The 20403-nt window shown below is 48.4% G+C and overlaps 1 protein-coding gene across 2 annotated transcripts in view; it reads left to right on the plus strand.

Annotated features, from left to right (window-relative positions):
* Window positions 1-20403, plus strand: part of si:dkey-172j4.3 (diacylglycerol kinase eta) — a 246914-nt gene that overhangs the window by 182829 nt on the left and 43682 nt on the right. For both annotated transcript variants that reach the window (XM_068047884.1, XM_068047885.1), the window contains exons 12-17: window positions 25-109; window positions 2063-2154; window positions 3451-3550; window positions 5117-5378; window positions 7698-7820; window positions 19467-19566. In XM_068047884.1, the coding sequence (XP_067903985.1) occupies window positions 25-109; window positions 2063-2154; window positions 3451-3550; window positions 5117-5378; window positions 7698-7820; window positions 19467-19566 (762 nt within the window). The remainder of the gene's footprint in view (window positions 1-24; window positions 110-2062; window positions 2155-3450; window positions 3551-5116; window positions 5379-7697; window positions 7821-19466; window positions 19567-20403) is intronic.

Below are 20403 nucleotides of genomic sequence, written 5' to 3' on the forward strand. Positions count from 1 at the left end.
ATTGGATTATTCTCTGCCCCACAGGTGGAGCATCATGACCTATGAAGCAGCAACAAAACATCCGCTTCCTATCGTGACAGTAGATGAGCTTTGCAATTCTCAGGGGCAGGTATGAGATTCCAAAGAGTTAAATCGTGATAGTCAGTGCCTCCTACAGTCCCTGTTGTACAGTCAGTGCCTCCTACAGTCCCTGTTGTACAGTCAGTGCCTCCTGCAGTCCCTGTTGTACAGTCAGTGCCTCCTGCAGTCCCTGTTGTACAGTCAGTGCCTCCTACAGTCCCTGTTGTACAGTCAGTGCCTCCTACAGTCCCTGTTGTACAGTCAGTGCCTCCTACAGTCCCTGTTGTACAGTCAGTGCCTCCTACAGTCCCTGTTGTACAGTCAGTGCCTCCTACAGTCCCTGTTGTACAGTCAGTGCCTCCTACAGTCCCTGTTGTACAGTCAGTGCCTCCTACAGTCCCTGTTGTACAGTCAGTGCCTCCTGCAGTCCCTGTTGTACAGTCAGTGCCTCCTGCAGTCCCTGTTGTACAGTCAGTGCCTCCTGCAGTCCCTGTTGTACAGTCAGTGCCTCCTACAGTCCCTGTTGTACAGTCAGTATCTCCTACAGTCCCTGTTGTACAGTCAGTGCCTCCTACAGTCCCTGTTGTACAGTCAGTGCCTCCTACAGTCCCTGTTGTGCAGCCAGTATCTCCTACAATCCCATTTGTACAGTCAGTATCTCCAACAGTCCCTGTTGTACAGTCAGTGCCTCCTACAGTCCCTGTTGTACAGTCAGTGCCTCCTACAGTCCCTGTTGTGCAGCCAGTATCTCCTACAATCCCATTTGTACAGTCAGTATCTCCTACAGTCCCATTTGTACAGTCAGTATCTCCTACAGTCCCAGTTGTACAGTCGGTATCTCCTACAGTCCCTGCTGTACAGTCGGTATCTCCTACAGTCCCAGTTGTACAGTCGGTATCTCCTACAGTCCCTGTTTGTACAGTCGGTATTTCCTACAGTCCCAGTTGTACAGTCGGTATCTCCTACAGTCCCTGTTTGTACAGTCGGTATCTCCTACAGTCCCTGCTGTACAGTCGGTATCTCCTACAGTCCCAGTTATACAGTCGGTATCTCCTACAGTCCCTGTTTGTACAGTCAGTGCCTCCTACAGTCCCTGTTGTACAGTCAGTGCCTCCTACAGTCCCTGTTGTACAGTCAGTGCCTCCTACAGTCCCTGTTGTACAGTCAGTGCCTCCTACAGTCCCTGTTGTGCAGCCAGTATCTCCTACAATCCCATTTGTACAGTCAGTATCTCCTACAGTCCTTGCTGTACAGTCGGTATCTCCTACAGTCCCTGCTGTACAGTCGGTATCTCCTACAGTCCCTGTTGTGCAGCCGGTATCTCCTACAGTCCCTGTTGTACAGTCAGTGCCTCCTACAGTCCCTGTTGTACAGTCAGTGCCTCCTACAGTCCCTGTTGTGCAGCCAGTATCTCCTACAATCCCATTTGTACAGTCAGTATCTCCTACAGTCCTTGCTGTACAGTCGGTATCTCCTACAGTCCCTGCTGTACAGTCGGTATCTCCTACAGTCCCAGTTGTACAGTCGGTATCTCCTACAGTCCCTGTTGTACAGTCGGTATCTCCTACAGTCCCTGTTGTCCAGTCAGTATTTTCTACAGTCTCAGTTGTAGTCAGTATCTCCTACAGTCCCTGTTGTACAGTCAGTATCTCCTACAGACCCTGTTGTCCAGTCAGTATTTTCTACAGTCTCAGTTGTAGTCAGTATCTCCTACAGTCCCTGTTGTACAGTCAGTATCTCCTACAGTCCCTGTTGTACAGTCGGTATCTCCTACAGTCCCTGTTGTCCAGTCAGTATTTTCTACAGTCCCAGTTGTAGTCAATATCTCCTACAATCCCTGTTGTCCAGTCAGTATTTTCTACAGTCCCAGTTGTAGTCAATATCTCCTACAGTCCCTGTTGTACAGTCAGTGCTTACTACAGTCCCAGTTGTGCAGTGCATGTATAATGAGGTGTTGTGAGTTTTTGTGATAATCTGTGCTGTTGCAATTCTCTTTCCCCAGGGTCCAATATCTCAGTATGCTGATTCAGTTGTTTATCATTTAACAAAAGTACTTGATTCCGACCAGCACTCTGATGTTATTTCCTCCGCCAAGTAAGTTTCTTTTCTCTGTCTGATCTCAATCAATCTGTTAGTTTGCTGTAGTTGCTATCTGGTTAATGAGGTTCTGTTCACCATTCGAGCTCAGGCACAAGGAGCCTTGACACGCTAACAATATTTGAGCTTCAATTTTTCGGTGATGGCGTAATTTCCTGCCCATCACTCAACCTCTTATCTCCTGTGGAGTACTGTTCACCCCATGCCTACCTACATGGGTCCGCCCAGACTGTGACTGATAACAGGGCCGAAACCCGAGCGCTCAAATGCCCTGCCACCATCGGATTGTTCAGGAGAAAAATTAGCCAAGTGTTCCCACTGCTAGTCAGTGACTCCCATTGGAAATGGTCGTTCAGGGGAGTATGGGGTCATGATCAGCTGAGATGCCTCGAATCCTCTGCCAATACCATCCACGGTCACAAGCCAAGAGTCGGCACTAGTTTGGGTTCCTGTGGTTCCCTACCCCAAGCAAGAGTTGACACCTTCAGGACAGGAGGGAAGAAAGTGTCAAACTCAAGCCACAGTACTGGTCTGACTGAGTGCACCAACTTATTCTGGAGAGAGCAGTTTGAAGGATCCATGATGTATGTTCTGTGAATGCAAGGAACCCTGGGCTACAATAACCAGCATCCACTGCTCAGATGTGAATTGTCTTCGGAAACAAAGCACTGAGTTGGAGTTAGTTTTAAAGAGACCAGACCACTTAGATCTTGTCTAAATGTCAGAGAATAGTAATGAGGCAGTGATTCAGAGATTGTGCCCGGGCATGAAAACCATCTGTTACACCAGCCTTTGTAAAATGCTAAATTAAAGGACATAAGAGCTCCAATTACACGAGGATGTTAAAATCAGTACAGTGTACACCCCCTGGGATGCACCCAGTGGAAACCTACACACCTCGTTTGAATCAGTGGCTGAAATTTGAAGGGCTTGCTCAGAGAGCTTGGTTTGTCACATTGGTGACTGGAGAGTGCAGAATCCAGTAAAGGACAGTCAGCAGGCTGCACATTAACAGCAAGTCAGGTGGTCATGGAAAATACACCAGTTGTTCACAGTGGCAGAGTAGAGGTGTGGGTGACACTGCACGTCTTCATGCTGGAGTTGGAGGACCAGGTGCAGCATGTGGGGAGGGCCTAGCTGGAGCTGATGATGCACGTTACAGTAAAGGAACAAGTACATGGAAGGAGGCCAATGCTGTGTATTTCACCTCCTCTCTGTGCTCTTCCTCTCTTTGCTATTCCCCTCTGTTTCCTCTGGCCCCTGTCTTTATTTTTGCCTTCTACTGATCTGCAGGTTTCTCTGTGGGACAGTAAGTGACTTCATAGCTGAAGTTGGAAAAGCCTATAAGAAGGCCGAGGAAAACAAGAAAGAAGCGGACACAATGGCAAACAAGGTGGGTGTTTTGGTCACAGAGATAAATGCTATTCAGGGATGCCGTGGACCGTGTTAGAACTCACACCTGTTAGACAGTGGACAAGCCTAGTCTTTACACACTTACAAGTTTATATTCACTGAGACACACATTACATATCATGTACCCTCAAGTAACAACCCCTCTCACAGCCTGTTCCTAGATAGATGATCCCTAAATAAAGCCCACCACCTGAATACATTTAAACACCCAATTAATATATGATTAACGAACCATACTCCAGCAAGAGCCCGGCCCCAGAAATATCCGTACCCCTGCGTCATACCCCAGAAATCTCCATAACCCTCAATAGCCATAGCCCAGCAGCAGCTGTACCCCTGAGCCGTAGCCCAGCAGCAGCTGTACCCCTGAGCCGTAGCCCAGCAGCAGCTGTATCCCTGAGCCGTAGCCCAGCAGCAGCTGTATCCCTGAGCCGTAGCCCAGCAGCAGCTGTACCCCTGAGCCGTACCCCAGCAGCAGCTGTACCCCTGAGCCGTACCCCAGCAGCAGCTGTACCCCTGAGCCGTACCCCAGCAGCAGCTGTACCCCTGAGCCGTACCCCAGCAGCAGCTGTACCCCTGAGCCGTACCCCAGCAGCAGCTGTATACCTGAGCCATAGCCCAGCAGCAGTTGTACCCCTGAGCCGCAGCCCAGCAGCAGCTGTACCCCTGAGCCGCAGCCCAGCAGCAGCTGTACCCCTGAGCCGTAGCCCAGCAGCAGCTGTATCCCTGAGCCGTAGCCCAGCAGCAGCTGTACCCCTGAGCCGTAGCCCAGCAGCAGCTGTACCCCTGAGCCGTCGCCCAGCAGCAGCTGTACCCCTGAGCCGTCGCCCAGCAGCAGCTGTACCCCTGAGCCGTCGCCCAGCAGCAGCTGTACCCCTGAGCCGTAGCCCAGCAGCAGCTGTACCCCTGAGCCGTAGCCCAGCAGCAGCTGTACCCCTGAGCTGTAGCCCAGCAGCAGCTGTACCCCTGAGCTGTAGCCCAGCAGCAGTTGTACCCCTGAGCCGTAGCCCAGCAGCAGCTGTACCCCTGAGCCGTAGCCCAGCAGCAGCTGTACCCCTGAGCCGTAGCCCAGTAGCAGCTGTACCCCTGAGCCGTAGCCCAGTAGCAGCTGTACCCCTGAGCTGTACCCCAGCAGCAGCTGTACCCCTGAGCTGTACCCCAGCAGCAGCTGTACCCCTGAGCTGTACCCCAGCAGCAGCTGTACCCCTGAGCCGTAGCCCAGCAGCGGATGTACCCCTGCGCTGTACCCCAGCAGCAGCCGTACCCCTGAGCCGTAGCCCATCAGCAGCCGTATTCCTGAGCCGTAGCCCAGCAGCAGCCGTATTCCTGAGCTGTACCCCAGCAGCAGCTGTACCCCTGAGCCGTAGCCCAGCAGCAGCCATATTCCTGAGCCGTAGCCCATCAGCAGCCGTATTCCTGAGCCGTAGCCCAGCAGCAGCTGTATTCTACAGCTGTACCCTAGGAAGAATCAACAGTTTGAGTTGAGGGAGAATGAAATTTGAATGCCACCTGATGGGGGTGACGTGACTGTGTTTCTCTCACTCAGTGTGCAATGTTAACCCAGAAGTTGGACTCCCTGGTGAAGGCTCTGAGTGATGAAGCACAGGCGGTGATTGTTCCCTCTGGCATCTCCCCACCATCCACTGCTGGTCAGAATGAGAACAAATGTACAGAAAATGGAGGGCACCCAGAAACAATTCCAGATGCAAACTCTGTACCCAAAATATTCAAGTCAAATCAGCAACTTATGTTACGAGCCAACAGTTTGAAGAAAGCCCTGAGGCAGATCATTGAACAAACAGAAAAAGGTAACACTCACAATGATCTCTTTCCATGCTTAGTCAATCAAGAAGTTAGCACAAGACAGCAGGGGATTGGGTCAAAGAGCAGATGGGAACTCCCTCTGTACCACATCAGGGTGGAATGGGTCAGACAGTGATGGCTCCGTCTACACTGGGTCCGGTACCGATTGGGTCAGACTGTGATGGGTCCGTCTACACTGGGTCTGGTATGGAATGGGTCAGACTGTGATGGCTCCGTCTAAACTGGGTCTGGTATGGAATGGGTCAGACTGTGATGGCTCCGTCTACACTGGGTCTGGGATGGAATGGGTCAGACTGTGATGTGTCCATCTACACTGGGTCTGGTATGGAATGGGTCAGACTGTGATGGGTCTGTCTACACTGGGTCTGGTATGGAATGGGTCAGACTGTGATGGGTCTGTCTACACTGGGTCTGGGATGGAATGGGTCAGACTGTGATGGCTCTGTCTACACTGGGTCTGGGATGGAATGGGTCAGACTGTGATGGGTCCATCTACACTGGGTCTGGTATGGAATGGGTCAGACTGTGATGGCTCTGTCTACACTGGGTCTGGTTTGGAATGGGTCAGACTGTGATGGGTCCATCTACACTGGGTCTGGTATGGAATGGGTCAGACTGTGATGGCTCTGTCTACACTGGGTCTGGTTTGGAATGGGTCAGACTGTGATGGGTCCATCTACACTGGGTCTGGTATGGAATGGGTCAGACTGTGATGGGTCTGTCTACACTGGGTCTGGTATGGAATGGGTCAGACTGTGATGGGTCCGTCTACACGGGGTCTGGTTTGGAATAGGTCAGACTGTGATGGCTCCGTCTACACTGGGTCTGGTATAGAATGGGTCAGACTGTGATGGGTCCGTCTACACGGGGTCTGGTTTGGAATGGGTCAGACTGTGATGGCTCCATCTACACTGGGTCTGGTATAGAATGGGTCAGACTGTGATGGGTCCGTCTACACTGGGTTTGGTTTGGAATGGGTCAGACTGTGATGGGTCCATCTACACTGGGTCTGGTATGGAATGGGTCAGACTGTGATGGAATTCCTCTATGATTTATTTTCCCCAGTCCCTCTGTCAGTAATATTACCAAACTGCACAGTTTGTGTTTACAGTAGGATTTTAATGAATTACTATTGCCGAGTTGTATAATTAAGGCAATGGAATTATCTACTGTCACTGTTGATCTTAGTGAGGGGCTAGGGATCCTCCCCAGGGTCTCCCATTCCCTGACGCCTGCTGGAAAGTATGCAGATATAATAAAAACCAAAAATGCTGGAAATACTCAGCAGGTCTGGCAGCATCTATGGAGAGAGAAGTAGAGCTAACATTTCAGTTTTTGTTTTTATTTCAGATTTCTAACATCTGCAGTATTTTGCTTTTATTTAAGTATGCAGGTGTGTTTGTTGGGTGAGGTTCAGCTGTAATGCCTCACATAGTCAGCCAGCTGATACCCACATGTGAAGCAAGGGGGATTTGGGTGAGGTGCTGAAGGGTTCTGTGTCTGTATGTGTAGCCATACCGCTGGCAAGAGTCAATGCTTTTGGTGGGAGTGTGGGATGGAGAGGTGGTGGGAAGGGATGGGAAGAAAATGAGGAACATGTGAAAATTATGCTGAAAGCCTTTCTATGAAGAGGGATATTTTTCGATTTCTTGTTCCCAGCGAGGATCCTTGACCCCGGGAAGTGCTTCTAATAAGTTCACACATTAGAAAGCCAGCGCAGTGCCCATCCAGGTTGCTGATAAACACTCCTGGTGGATGAGACTATAATCTGCCAAGCTGAGTTAGAAGTGACTTCGAAGAAACTCACATTTATGTTGTTCCTTTCAGGACCTCAAGCCATCCCAAAGCTCTTTACAATGAGGTACTTTTGAAGTGTAGTCATTGTTGTAATGCTGCAGCCAATTTACGCACAGCAAGCTCCCACAAACAGCAATGTGATAATAAACAGATCATCTGTTTTAATGATGTTGGGTCAGGGATAATATTGGCCTGAACTTCCCTGCTCTTCTTCAAAATAATGTTGTGGGATCTTTTACATCCACCTGAGAGGGCAGATGGAACCTCAGTTTAACATCGAATCCAAACAAAGACATTGCAGCATTCTCTCTGTGCTGCATGGTGAACATCAACCTGGATTAGGAGCTCAAATCTCTGGAGTGGGAATTGAACCCATGACCTTCTGACTCAGTGGGAACAGAGACTGTTAGAACTGAGCCAAAGCTGACATTATATTAATCCCTCAGAACTTCCCCATTTGACCTCTCTTTCAGTTCTGGGTATTTAACTGTTATCTTCTCTCTCAGTGGTAGATGAACAAAACAGACAGAGTCAGGTGATGCGCAGCTCTTCTTCAAACTTTAACCTTCTTACCGCTTCAGTCGAGAGAGAGAGCTCAGAGGAATTGGGACAAAAGGACACGGAGACAGGTAAGCCAGACTGTGCTCTGAGAACTAGGAATAGATGGCTACATGAAGGTGAGAGCCTGTGAATTAGTCTGATGGTGATTAATCCGTCACTGCTGTTCCGGACTGCCCCCTGTGGGAAGGAGTACTGTTTAATCAAGATCTCACCCTGCACCTCATACAGCCTCTGATACTCTGGATCCTTTTGTGTACCTGCCAGTGAGGCACACTCACTCTGCATAGCAAGAATCTCTGCCCTCCTGTCCCCATGTCTTGCTGCATAGTTGAACTGAAAGCGTGTATCTTTGCCTGTGGCACTGTCCCTTGCTGCTGGACCACACAGAGCCATTGTAAGGTACCTTTCACCCACAGGTTTAATTAAAGCAGCAAGGTGGTTTCTATGGTGTTGTTCACAAACAAAGAGTTTTTCTTTTAAATTAACCTATTTATCAGATTGTTACTGGTCCAATTGCATTGATCAATCACAATGTCAGGTCACAAAAACCATCTCACACCCTGATACGTACTCCATCTTCCCAAAGCACACTTACACCCCCTAATCACAGTGCCAGCTCTCAATGAATACACTGTGGTAGACTTTTGTGATGCTTGTTGTGACCGTACAGAGAGAGACTTGTTGTGACTGTGTGGGTGGTCCTCAATGCTGGCTTCAGCCTAACACCCCAATGACTTTGGGCTCTTCTGTGATCGGTGGAACTTCATCCTGGCTCAGGCCTAATGCCAATACAATGAAGACTCAACATTTCAGCTATGGCTACACCAACACCCGAACTCCAAGCCAAGGGGTGCATAATACTGTCAGGTGACAGTCAAGCAAAAGGCAGGTCAAAGTGACCAGGAAAGTGGATGCCGAGGTAGCCATCCTCCATCCTCCCTCCAACTTCACTATCGGGGGAGGTCAAGGCTACTTAGTCTAAGTAGGGCAGCCCAGAGTTAGTTGCACTTGTGGCAAACCTGGTCATGTGGTGGCCAGCTGTAGCACAGTGATCTGCAAGAACTGTGAGCAGGAAGGCCACCAGACAAAGGACTACATGCAAAGTAAGTACTCCGACCTGTGTGGTGGGGCAGGTCACCTCCACAAGACTTGCATAAAACGTTTTCTCAGTTACGCACAGCTGGCAAGAACCAAGGAGGGACACGAGGAAGCAATGGCAAACATGGCCACTGCAAAAGAGATCAATGTCATGAAAACCAATCCTGCCAAGAATGAGACATATTCATTTCGTCCTATGAAACATTAATTTTAAACTGTTGCTGGACTGAAAAGATGACTTGTTTAAACAGATCACAGCAGTGGCTGGAAATATTTCCATTCTAAGAGACAGTTTCCTGGAGAAGACAATGGAACTGCTCCCTAATCCAATTAACCCAAATGGATTTTGATCACCAGGCATTGAATGTGTAAAAAACCAGCATTCCATTCCCCCAACTGAGGGTGTCTGCTAAGATGGAGAATCCACAAACAATCCAGGTGGGGAGCTAGTCACATGACTGGCCTGCTGGCCCCGGTTTGGTTTGAATTGTGTTCACAGAACAGTTTGAGTCAGACTGCAATTTGAAGACAAAAGAGAAGGAAGGTCTCTCTCTCTCTCTCTCTCATGCAAAGACAGGGACCTACAGAAGAAACTAAGCTAAGACAGAAAACCATCGAAACAAGTTTGAAAGTGTGCACTAGGCTCCAACGAGACAATGAGATTTAACTAAATGCAAAGATTTTATATCAAACTCATAAGACAGTAAATGAATCCAGCTATTGCTTCAAACCTTGCTCCTTCATTCTTTCTCCTTTTCTGTCTCTATCTGCATGTGTGTGTTCTTGCGTACGCATGCTAGCGTGGTCATGTCGCGTATTCTTAGTAGTTTTAACCGAATTAGTGTTTTAAGGTTAATAAACCTACATCTTTCTTGTTTAAATCTAAGAAAACCTGTCTGGTTGATTTCTTTGCTATTACAATTGGAGAACAAAGATTCACTGAGTGGGAGTTAAAAACATGTTGTTTTAAAAATTAAACCCTGTTACGGTCAAACCAGGAGAAGGCTGAGAGGGAACCCCTAGACCCCTTTCTCACCTGGTTGTAATCACCCTCCTCAACGAAGTTCTCCAAGGATAAAAACATGAGAAAGGACACAGAGAGGGACAAGAAGAAGATGGAAGAGGGAGCTGCAGAAAATTGCCAAATGCCAACACTGTGTCCTGAGCCGCCTCCTCAGCAGACAGTATCAGTGGAAGAAGAGCAAGCAGAGGGAGTGACAAGTGGTTAAGAGGAAAACCAAAAAGAAGAAAACCCAAAAAGGAGCAAACCACCACCCAAACCAATGGCAAGAGGAAGCTCATGTCCGAAATGAACAACAACAGCTGCTCCACATTGTTTGAGGAAGGCCAGAAAACCACCACCAACAAAAAAAGTGGCAAAATGCAAAGGAGGTAAAGGAGACGGTCCCACCCCCCAGCTCCAAAACACTGGGAACAGCAAAGGGCCCAGTGCACCCGAACTCCAGAACTCCAAGTGCAGTGAGGTGCCCAGCGCACCCCAGCTACACGGCATCGAAAGCAGCAATGTTTCAGCACACCCCTGCTCTGGGAAGCTGGAAGCAGATAAAGGAAGCCAGGAGCAGTGAAGTGCCCAGTGCACCCCAGCTCCAGGATGCTGGAGGCAACAACATCCTCGATGAGGAACAGAGGTGAATTTAGCATTAACGAAGGACAGTCCAAACCTCCATGCTTACACAACAGCCTGATGTCACCCCAGTGCAACACTCTCCAATGTATGACCAGTACTGTTATCTTAACCCTGCAACAGTGCAACAGTTTGTGAACGCTGTGTGTCTGCAGGAACATACCCAAAAGCTGGGACTAGCATAGACAATTGGACTGGTGAACTATACAGTTTAAATGGGTATATAGTCTCCATTAACGTACGTAGTATCAAATCCACTATGCGATGCGTTTTGACCTTGGGGTACCTTGTCAAGGTCAAAGTCAATCTGCTGTTTCTGCAGGAGTGTGGAATACTGCACCTCAGCATCTACAGGCAATGGTTGCAGTGGTGTCCCACACTCCATCGATCTAATCAGGGGGAAATAGTTGCCTTTTCTTTGGCCTGGATGTTCTGATGCAGGGAGGCAACTTCACCTTTTCCATAGTTAAGGAGGTGATGGAAGCAGATATATTGTACAAAAATACTCCACTCTGGTTAATCAGAAATTGGCGGCCCATCTCGCTGCTTAATGTGGACTTCAAAATTCTGTCCAAGGTCATTGCCAATCGGGTCAAGTCTGCTCTGGACTTGGTGATTCACCCTGACCAGACCTGTACTGTACCCAGCAGGAAGATCTCAGATAGCCTTGCATTACTCAGGGATACAATCGCCTATGTATAGGACAGGGGGGTGTGGACACCTGCCCCATGAGCTTGGACCAAGAGAAGGCCTTTGACAGGAATATTGCACTCCTACATGATAGGCATGCTCTCCAAAATGGGGTTTGGGGGAGGAATCCGCAATTGGATCCATCTGCTCTGCAGAAACATCAGTAGCGCAGGTGAAATCAATAGGTGGGAATCAGAAAGTTTTCCAATCAAATCTGGAGTCAGACAGGGCTGTCCTCTCTCCCCTGTATTGTTTGTTTGCTGTATTGAACCTTTTTCTGAGTCCATTAGGAAAGATGCGGGCATAAGAGGAGTGACAACCCCAGGCAGTGGAGGCACTCAGGTTAAAACCTCCCTGTACATGGACAACGTTGCCGTCTTCTGCTTGGATCCATTGTCGGTTCACAGACAGATGAGCATCTGCGACCAGTTTGAACTGGCCTCAGGAGCCAAAGTAAATTGTGGCAAGAGCAAGGCTATGTTCTTTGAGAGCTGGGCCAATGGATCCTTTGTCCCCATTACCATCAGGTCAGACTACCTGAAGGCGCTGGGGATATGGTTCGGAGGTGCTGGGGTGTGCGGCAAAAACCGAAAGGAGCGTATAGCCATGGTGAAACAGAAACTGGGCATGTGGGAGCAACTCTGCTTCTCCATTGCAGATAAGAACCTGGTCACCAGCTGAGAGGCACTTTCGGTGTTGCTCTACATGGTGCAGGTCTGGCCCATACCCACTCTTACGCCATGGCAGTTACCTGAGCCATCTTCCGCTTTATTTAGAGATTGAAAATGTATCGTGTCCACGGGAACAAAGTGCACAAATCTCTAGATAAAGGAGGGAAAAACGTACTCAACATTTTTCCTCATCCTGATGGCCACTTTTGTGTGCGGCTGCATCAAGATGTGGTTAGACCCTTGGTAAGCAAACACCATGGGCTGAATTTTACCAGCCCCCCGCATGTAGGTCATGGTGGGGGAGCCCGTAAAATGCGGGCTGGAGCAGCCGGTCATGACCCACGACGCTGAGAAGGCCCCACCGGATATTGGTGCCGGTGGCGAGGCCTCGGTGCGGCTCCCCCCCTGCCACTTGGTGGTGAGGCCTTCATTAAAATATTAAAATTAGAATAATTAAAATGAAGATGAACTTACCTGCCGATGGCAGCCGTCCCACGCCAATTTTACGGCCAATAGGCCGCAACTCGTGCACCTTCGGAACGCCATCGGAGTTCCGAGGCGAGACACTGGTGGGGAGGGGGGAGGAATAAATTTATCAGGCGGGAAGGGGGGAGCGGGCAAAACTATTCCTGTTGGGTGTGGGGATGGTGGAAAGAGGTTGAGGATCAAAAATACTGAAGTTCGGGGGGGTGAAGGTTTGTCATTTTACAAATTGTGATTTTAGGGAGATGGGTTATTTTATTAATTGATAACTCAAAGGGGGGGGTGGGGGGTTGGAAAGGGGATGGAAAGTTTTTCTGACATTTTATTTGTAATTTCTGGTAGCTGGCACCTTTAAAAATTTGATATACATGAAAGGCTTGATGCCCTTTAAAAATGGCACCAGCATCTGCATGGTGGCGCCGGATGCCATTGCTGGGGACGCAGCGGCCATCCCCCTCTACATCATCAGGGGCGGCCGCCCCGCCCCTCCATTTAAATGAGCCCCCACGCGTAATATCGCGGTGTCTGTGCGGCGGCTGTTCCATGTCGGAAAGCCGCTGACTTCACAGCACTCCGTCGCAGAGCTCGGCACGCTGACAGAATTCAGCCCCATATGTCACTATGTGCTGAGGTTTCATCTGTCCTCAGTGTTATGAAGGATGGGTCTGGCCGAGCTGCCACGGGATCACTCCATTTTGTTGGACTGTACCGTACCACCTGTCCCTTGTGGAAAGGTTTGTGCAGAAAATCGTTTGACCGCAAGTCCATCCAACAGTGGTCCACACGTAATATCCTCGAGGCCCTGCGGGAAAAGGAGATAGTGGATCCTGACGGATGGTTCCCCTCGCAGACTGTCAAATGCATTTGGCCGCCTACCTCATCGTCAGAACTTTTAAACAAGCACCAAGACATAGCTTTGCTGATAGTGAGAAGGGCCCACCTCATCAGATCCTTCCTGCACTCCTGCAGTCCCACCACCTCTGCATGTTGCCCTCGAGGCAACAGCGATGGGGAAGAGACCATTGTCCACCTCTTTCTGGAATTTTTTAAATATTCTTTCATGGCACGTGGGTGTTGCTGGCTACACCAGTATTTATTGCCCATCCCTAATAGCCCTTGAAAAAGTGGTGGTGAGCCGCTTTCTTGAACTGCTGCAGTCCTTGGGGTGTAGGTACAACCACAGTGCTGTTAGGAAGGGAGTTCCAGGATTTTGACCCAGTGACAGTGAAGGAATGGCAATATGGATGGTGTGTGGCTTGGAGGGGTACTTGCAGGTGGTGGTGCTCCGATGCATCTGCTTCTAGGTGGTAGAGGTCGTGGGTTTGGAAGGTGCTGTCAAAGGAGCCTTGGCAAGTTGCTGCAGTGCTTCTTGTAAATGGTACACACTGCTGCCACTGTGTGCCAGTGGTGAAGGGAGTGAATGTTGAAGGTGGTGGATGGGGTGCTAATCAAGTGGGCTGCTTTGTCCTGGATGGTGTCGAGCTTCTTGAGTGTTGTTGGAGCTGCACCCATCCAGGCAAGTGGAGAATATTCCATCACACTCCTGACTTGTGTCTTGCAGATGGTGGACAGGCTCTGGGGAGTCAGGAGGTGAGTTACGCACCACAGAGTTCCCAGCCTCTGACCTGCTCTTGTGGCCACAGTATTTATATGGCTACTCCAGTTCAGTTTCTGGTCAATGGTGACCCCCAGGATATTGATAGTGGGTTTCAGTGATGGTAATGCCATTGCACATCAAGGGGAGATGGTTGGAGTTTCTCTTTTGTTTGAGATGGCCATTGCTTGGTACTTGTGTGGCACGAATGCTACTTGACACTTATCAGCCCAAGCCTGGATGTTGTCCAGGTCTTACTGCATATGGACATGAGCTGCTTCAGTATCTTAGAAGTTGCAAATGGTGCTGAACATTGTGCAATCATCAGCGAACATCCCCACTTCTGACCTTATGATGGAGGGAAGGTCATTGATGAAGCAGCTGAAGATGGTTGGGCCTGGGACACTACCCTGAGGAACTCCTGCAGTGATGTCCTGGGACTGAGATGATTGACCTCGAACAACCACAAGCCTCTTCCTTTGTGCTAGGTATAACTCCAACTAATGGAGAGTTTTCCCCCCGATTCCCATTGATCCAGTTTTGCTCGGGCTCCTTGATGCTATACTCGGTCAAATGTTGCCTTGATGTCAAAAGCAGTCACTCTCACCTCACCTCTTGAGTTCAGCCCTTTTCTCCATGTTTGGACCAAGGCTTTAATGAAGTCAGGAGTTGAGTGGCCCTAGTGGAACCCAAACTGAGAGCCACTGAGCAGGTTATTGCTGAGCAAGTGCTGCTTAATAGCACTGTTGACGACACCTTCCATCTCTTTACTAATGATCAGGAGTAGAATGATGGAGTGGTAATTGGTAGGGTTGAATATGTCCTGCTTTTTGTGTACAGGACATACCTGTGCAATTTTCCACTTTGCCAGGGAGATGCCAGTGTTGTAGCTGTTTAGGAAAAGCTAGGCTAGGGGCGCGGCTTGTCCTGGAGCACAGGTCTTCAGTACTATTGTCAGGGACCATAGCCTTTGCAGTATCCAGTGCCTTCAGTTGTTTTTTGATATCACGTGGAGTGAATCAGATTGGCTGAAGATTGGCACCTGTGATGCTGGGAACCTCAGGAGGAGGCCGAGATGGAGCATTCACTCAGCACTTCTGGCAGAAGATTGTTGCTAATACTTCGGCCTTGTCTTTTGCACTGATGTGCTGAGCTCCCTCATCATTGAGGATGGGAATATTTGTGGAGCCTCCTCCTCCTGTTAGTTGTTTAATTGTCCACCAACATGCATGATTGGATGTGGCAGGACTGCAGAGCTTAGATTCGATCCGTTGGTTGTGGGATTGCTTAGCTCTGTCTATCACTTGCTGATTCCACTGTTTGGCATGGAAGTTGTCCTGTGTTGTAGCTTCACCAGGTTGACGCCTCATTTTGAGGTATGCCTGGTGCTGCTGGCATGCCCTCCTGCATTCTTCATTGAACCAGGGTTGGCACCCTGGCTTAATGGTAATGGTAGAGTGGGGGATATGCCGGGCCATGAGGTTACAGATTGTGGTTGGATACAATTCTGCTGCTGTTGATGGCCCACAGCACCTTATGGAAGCCCAGTGTTGAGTTGCTAGAAATGTTTAAAATCTATCCCATTTAGCACGGTGATAGTGCCACACAATACAATGGACGGTATCCTCAGTGTAAAGATGGGACTTCATCTCCAGAAGGACTGTGCGGTGGTCACTCCTACCAATACAGTTATGGACAAAAGCATCTGCGGCGGGCAGATTGGTGAGGACAAGGTCAAGTAGGTTTTTCTCTCTTGTTGGTTCCCTAAACACCTGCCGCAGACCCAGTCTAGCAGCTATGTCCATTAGGACTGGGCCAGCTCGGTCAGTAATGGTGCTACCGAGCCACTCTTGGTGATGGACATTGAAGCCCCCCGCCACATTCTGTTCCCTTGCTACCCTCAGTGCTTCTTCCAATCGGTGTTCAACATGGAGAAGCACTGATTCATCAGCCGAGGAGGGGGGGGGGGGGGGCAGTAGGTAGTAATCAGCAGGAGGTTTCCTTGCTCATTCTTAAAAAAGGAAACTACGAAGGTATGAGGTCCGAGTTGGCTATTATGGATTGGGAAACATTACTTAAAGGGATGACGGTGGATAGGCAATGGCAAACATTCAAAGAGTGCATGGATGAACTGCAACAATTGCTTATTCCTGTCTGGCGCAAAAGTAAAACAGGGAAGGTAGCCAAACCAATGCTTACAAGGGAAATTAGAGATAGCATTAGATCCACGGAAGAGGCATACAAATTCGCCAGAAAAAACAACAGACCTGAGGATTGGAAGCAGTTTAGAATTCAGCAAAGGAGGACCAAGGGATTGATTAAGAAGGGGAAAATAGAGTACGAGAGCAAGCTTGTGGGGAACATAAAAACTGACTGTAAACGTTTCTATAGGTATGTGAAGAGAAAAAGATTGGTGAAGACAAATGTAGGTCCCTGACAGTCAGAAACAGGGGAATTTATTATGGGGAACAGAGAAATGGCTGACCAACTAAATGCATACTTTGGTTCTGTCTTCACAAAGGAGGACACAAATATCATACCAGAAATGTTGGGGAACCCATGGTTTAGTGAAAGGGAGGAACTGAAGGAAATCAGTATTAGTAGAGAAATGGTGTTGGGGAAATGGATGGGATTGAAGGCCAATAAATCCCCGTAGCCTGATAATCTACATCCCAGAGTACTTAAGGAAGTGGCCCTAGAAATAGTGGATGCATTGGTGGTCATCTTCCAAGATGCTATAGACTCTGGAACAGTTCCTACAGATTGGAGAGTAGCTAATGTAACCCCACTATTTAAAAAGGGAGGTGGAGAGAAAGCAGGGAATTATAGACCAGTCAGCCTGATGTCAGTTGTGGGGAAAATTCGAGTGTCCATTATAAAAGATTTTATCGCAGAGCACTTGGAGAACAGTGGTAGAATCGGACAGAGTCAGCATGGATTTATGAAAGGGAAATCATGCTTGACAAATCTACTAGAATTCTTTGAGGATGTAACTAGTAGAGTTGATGAGGGGGAGCCAGTGGATGTGGTTTATTTGGACTTTCAGAAGGCTTCCAACAAAGTCCCACATAAGAGATTAGCGTGTAAAATTAGAGCACGTGGGATTGGGGTCAGTGTATTGCGATGGATAGAAAATTGGTTGGCAGACAGGAAACAAAGAGTTGGAATAAATGGGTCTTTTTCCGAATGGCAGGCAGTGACTAGTAGGGTACGGCAGGGATCGGTGCTGGGACCCAAGTTATTCACAATATATATTAATGATTTAGATGAGGGAGCTAAATGTAATATCTGCAGATTTGCAGATGACACAAAACTGGGTGGGAGGGTGAGTTGTGAGGAGGATGCAGAGAAGTTTCAGGGTGATTTGAACAAGTTGAGTGAGTGGGCTAATGCATGGCAGGTGCAGTATAATGTGGATAAATGTGAGGTTATCCACTTTGGTAGCAAAAACAGGAAGGCAGATTATTCTCTGAACAGCGATAAACTGAGAGAGGGGAATATGCAACGAGACCTGGGTGTTCTCGTACACTAGTCGCTGAAGGTAATCATGCAGGTGTAACAGTCAGTAAAAAAGGCAAACGGTATGTTGGCCTTCATAGTGAGAGGATTCGAGTACAGGAGCAGGGATGTCTTGCTGCAATTATACAGGACCTTGGTGAGGCCACACCTTGGAATATTGTGTGCAGTTTTGGTCTCCTTATCTGAGGAAGGATGTTCTTGCTATAGAGGGAGTGCAGCGAAGGTTTACCAGACTGATTCCTGGGATGGCGGGACTGACGTATGAGGAGAGATTGAGTCGGTTAGGATTATATTCGCTGGAGTTTAGAAGAGTGAGGGGAAATTTCTTAGAAACCTATAAAATTCTAACAAGACTTGACAGAATAGATGCAGGAAGGATGTTCCCGATGTTGGGGGAGTCCAGAACCAGGGGTCATAGTCTAAGGATATGGGGTAAACCATTCAGGACTGAGATGAGGAGAAATTTCTTCACCCAGAGAGTGGTGAGCCTGTGGAATTCGCGACCGCAGAAAGCAGTTGAGGCCAAAACATTGTATGTTTTCAAGAAGGAGTTAGATATAGCTCTTGGGTCTAAAGGAATCAAAGGACATGGGGGGAAAGCGGGAACAGGTTACTGAGTTGGATGATAAGCCATGATCATAATGAATGGCGGAGCAGGCTTGAAGGGTCGAATGGCCTACTCCTGCTCCTATTTTCTATGTTTCTTTTTTTGACCTAATGCCATGAGACCTCATGGGGTCTGGAGTCAACGTTGAGGAATCCCAGGGCAACTCCCTCCCAACTGTATACCACTGTGCCGCCACCTCTGCTGGGTTTATCCTGCCAGTTGGACAGGACATACCTGGGGATGGTGATGGCAGTGTCTGAGATATTGTAATGTATGATTCCGTGAGTATGCCTATGTCAAGCTGTTGCTTGTGTAGTCTGTGGGACAGCTCTCTCCACTTTGTCAGATGTTAGTCAGAAGGACTGTGCAGGGTCGACAGGGCTGGGTTTGCCGTTGTTGTTTCCGGTGCCTAGTTCGATGCCGGGCGGTTCGTCCGGTTTATTCCTTTTCAAAGACTTCATAGCAGTTTTTCTAGGCCTTTTCAAAGGACATTTAAGAATCAACCACATGTGCCTTTGCAAAGTAGATCTGAAAAGAGATGCAGTGGTTTTTTGTCCAGGTTCATCTTGATTAGCTCTGAAACACAGGACTCTACAGGCTGTTCACAGGGACACACGCTCAGATGAACATCAACTGCTGCTGGAGGACCATCAACTCGGCAAAAAGCGTACTTTGGTCTGCCCGGAACTTGCTGGTCTTCCAGCGCAAAGAGCTGTCCCTGGCAGACTGGCACATTCCAAGGTCCAGGACTACATGCTCAGGGATGTGTTGGGTTTAGTTGTATTTGTATTAGTAGCGTTATAGTGTGTTCTAGAGGAAGTCTTCAACTACGTAAAGGTGAACTCACAACTCTATACTTTACTGTTATTATATACACTGTTAGCAAGTCACCTAAGCTAGCATCCTTCATGCTGCGATACCTTCTTCTTCTCAAGTCTATCTCATGTAACTGTTACATCATCGCTTGTACAGTGGGAGGGGTCTCTCTCACTCTCTTTGGTATTAACCCTTTACATCCTTATACTACAGGATGCACTAAAGCTTGGGGCAGCCGCTGCAAAGGCTCAGTGGGGAAAGGCCACTGTGTCAGGTCCTCCCACCATAATATAATGAGGGGCTGGAACCTGTGTTAAACCCCTTGGGCTGTCTGCAGCAGTGAATGTTTTTGGTGTGTTCTGCAAAAGTACATTGTAAATATAACCTGGAATGGCAAGAGTAATGAGGCACATCATGTACTATATGGAAAGAAACTGATCGTTATTGAACTTTGTATTTTAAAAATTTTTTATGAATAAAGTATATTTTTTGGAGAAAAAAAAGGCTCACAGGGACAATGCAGAGAGAGAGAGATTCACTGGGAGTGTGCAGATTTCGAACCTAATTCTCCTTTTATTGATGCACTGACAGGGGTAAGGAGAGGCACAATGACTTCCACGACATCTACCATATTCCTTGACCAATCCGATGGAACCAGTGCACTCAGTTTCTCCGAGGATCCCAGTTCTTTGTAAGTGAACATCATCAAAGTATCCCCCTATTATAACCTGATATCCTGCACTGATTGGAACTCAGTATCTGGAATCCACAGTCGTAGGGATGTCTCAAGTTCTGTCCTGTTTATTTATTTCCTTCAAAACAATTGGGTTGCAGATGAAATTATTACTTTGCCTAAAATTGGTGCCTGTAACTCAATTGGAGGAGTCTGGGAAGGGGAATTACTTTTGCGTATTTTTTTTATTCGATCATGGGATGTGGGCGTCTGGCTAGGCCAGCATTTATTGCCCATCCCCAATTGCCCCTGAGAAGCTTGTGGTGATCTGCCTTCTTGAACTGCTGCAGTCCATATGGTGTAGATATACTCAGAGTGCTGTTAGGAAGGGAGTTCCAGGATTTTGACCCAGTGACAGTGAAGGAACAGCAATATCCTGACACCAAGTCAGGATGGTGTGTGGATTGAAGGTAACTTGCTGGTGGTGGTGTTCCCATGGATCTGCTGCCCTTGTCCTTCTAGGTGGTAGACGTCGCAGGTTTGGAAGGTTTTGTTGAAGGAACCTTGATGTGTTGCTGCAGTGCATCCTGTAGATGGTACACACTGCTGCCACTGTGCGTCGGTGGTGAAGGGAGTGAATGTTGAAGCTGGTCGCTTTGGTGCCAATCAAGTGGTCTGCTTCGTCCTGGATGGTGTCGAGCTTCTCATGTGTTGTTGGAACTGCACCCATCCAGACGAGTGGAGAGTATTCCATCACACTCCTGACTTGTGCCTTGTAGTTGGTGGACTGGCACTGGGGAGTCAGGAGGTGAGTTACTAGCCACAGAATTCCCAGCCTCTGACCTGCTCTTGTAG

This window comes from Heterodontus francisci, chromosome 15 (assembly GCF_036365525.1).
Source record: "Heterodontus francisci isolate sHetFra1 chromosome 15, sHetFra1.hap1, whole genome shotgun sequence".
In the NCBI taxonomy this organism is placed as follows: domain Eukaryota; kingdom Metazoa; phylum Chordata; class Chondrichthyes; order Heterodontiformes; family Heterodontidae; genus Heterodontus; species Heterodontus francisci.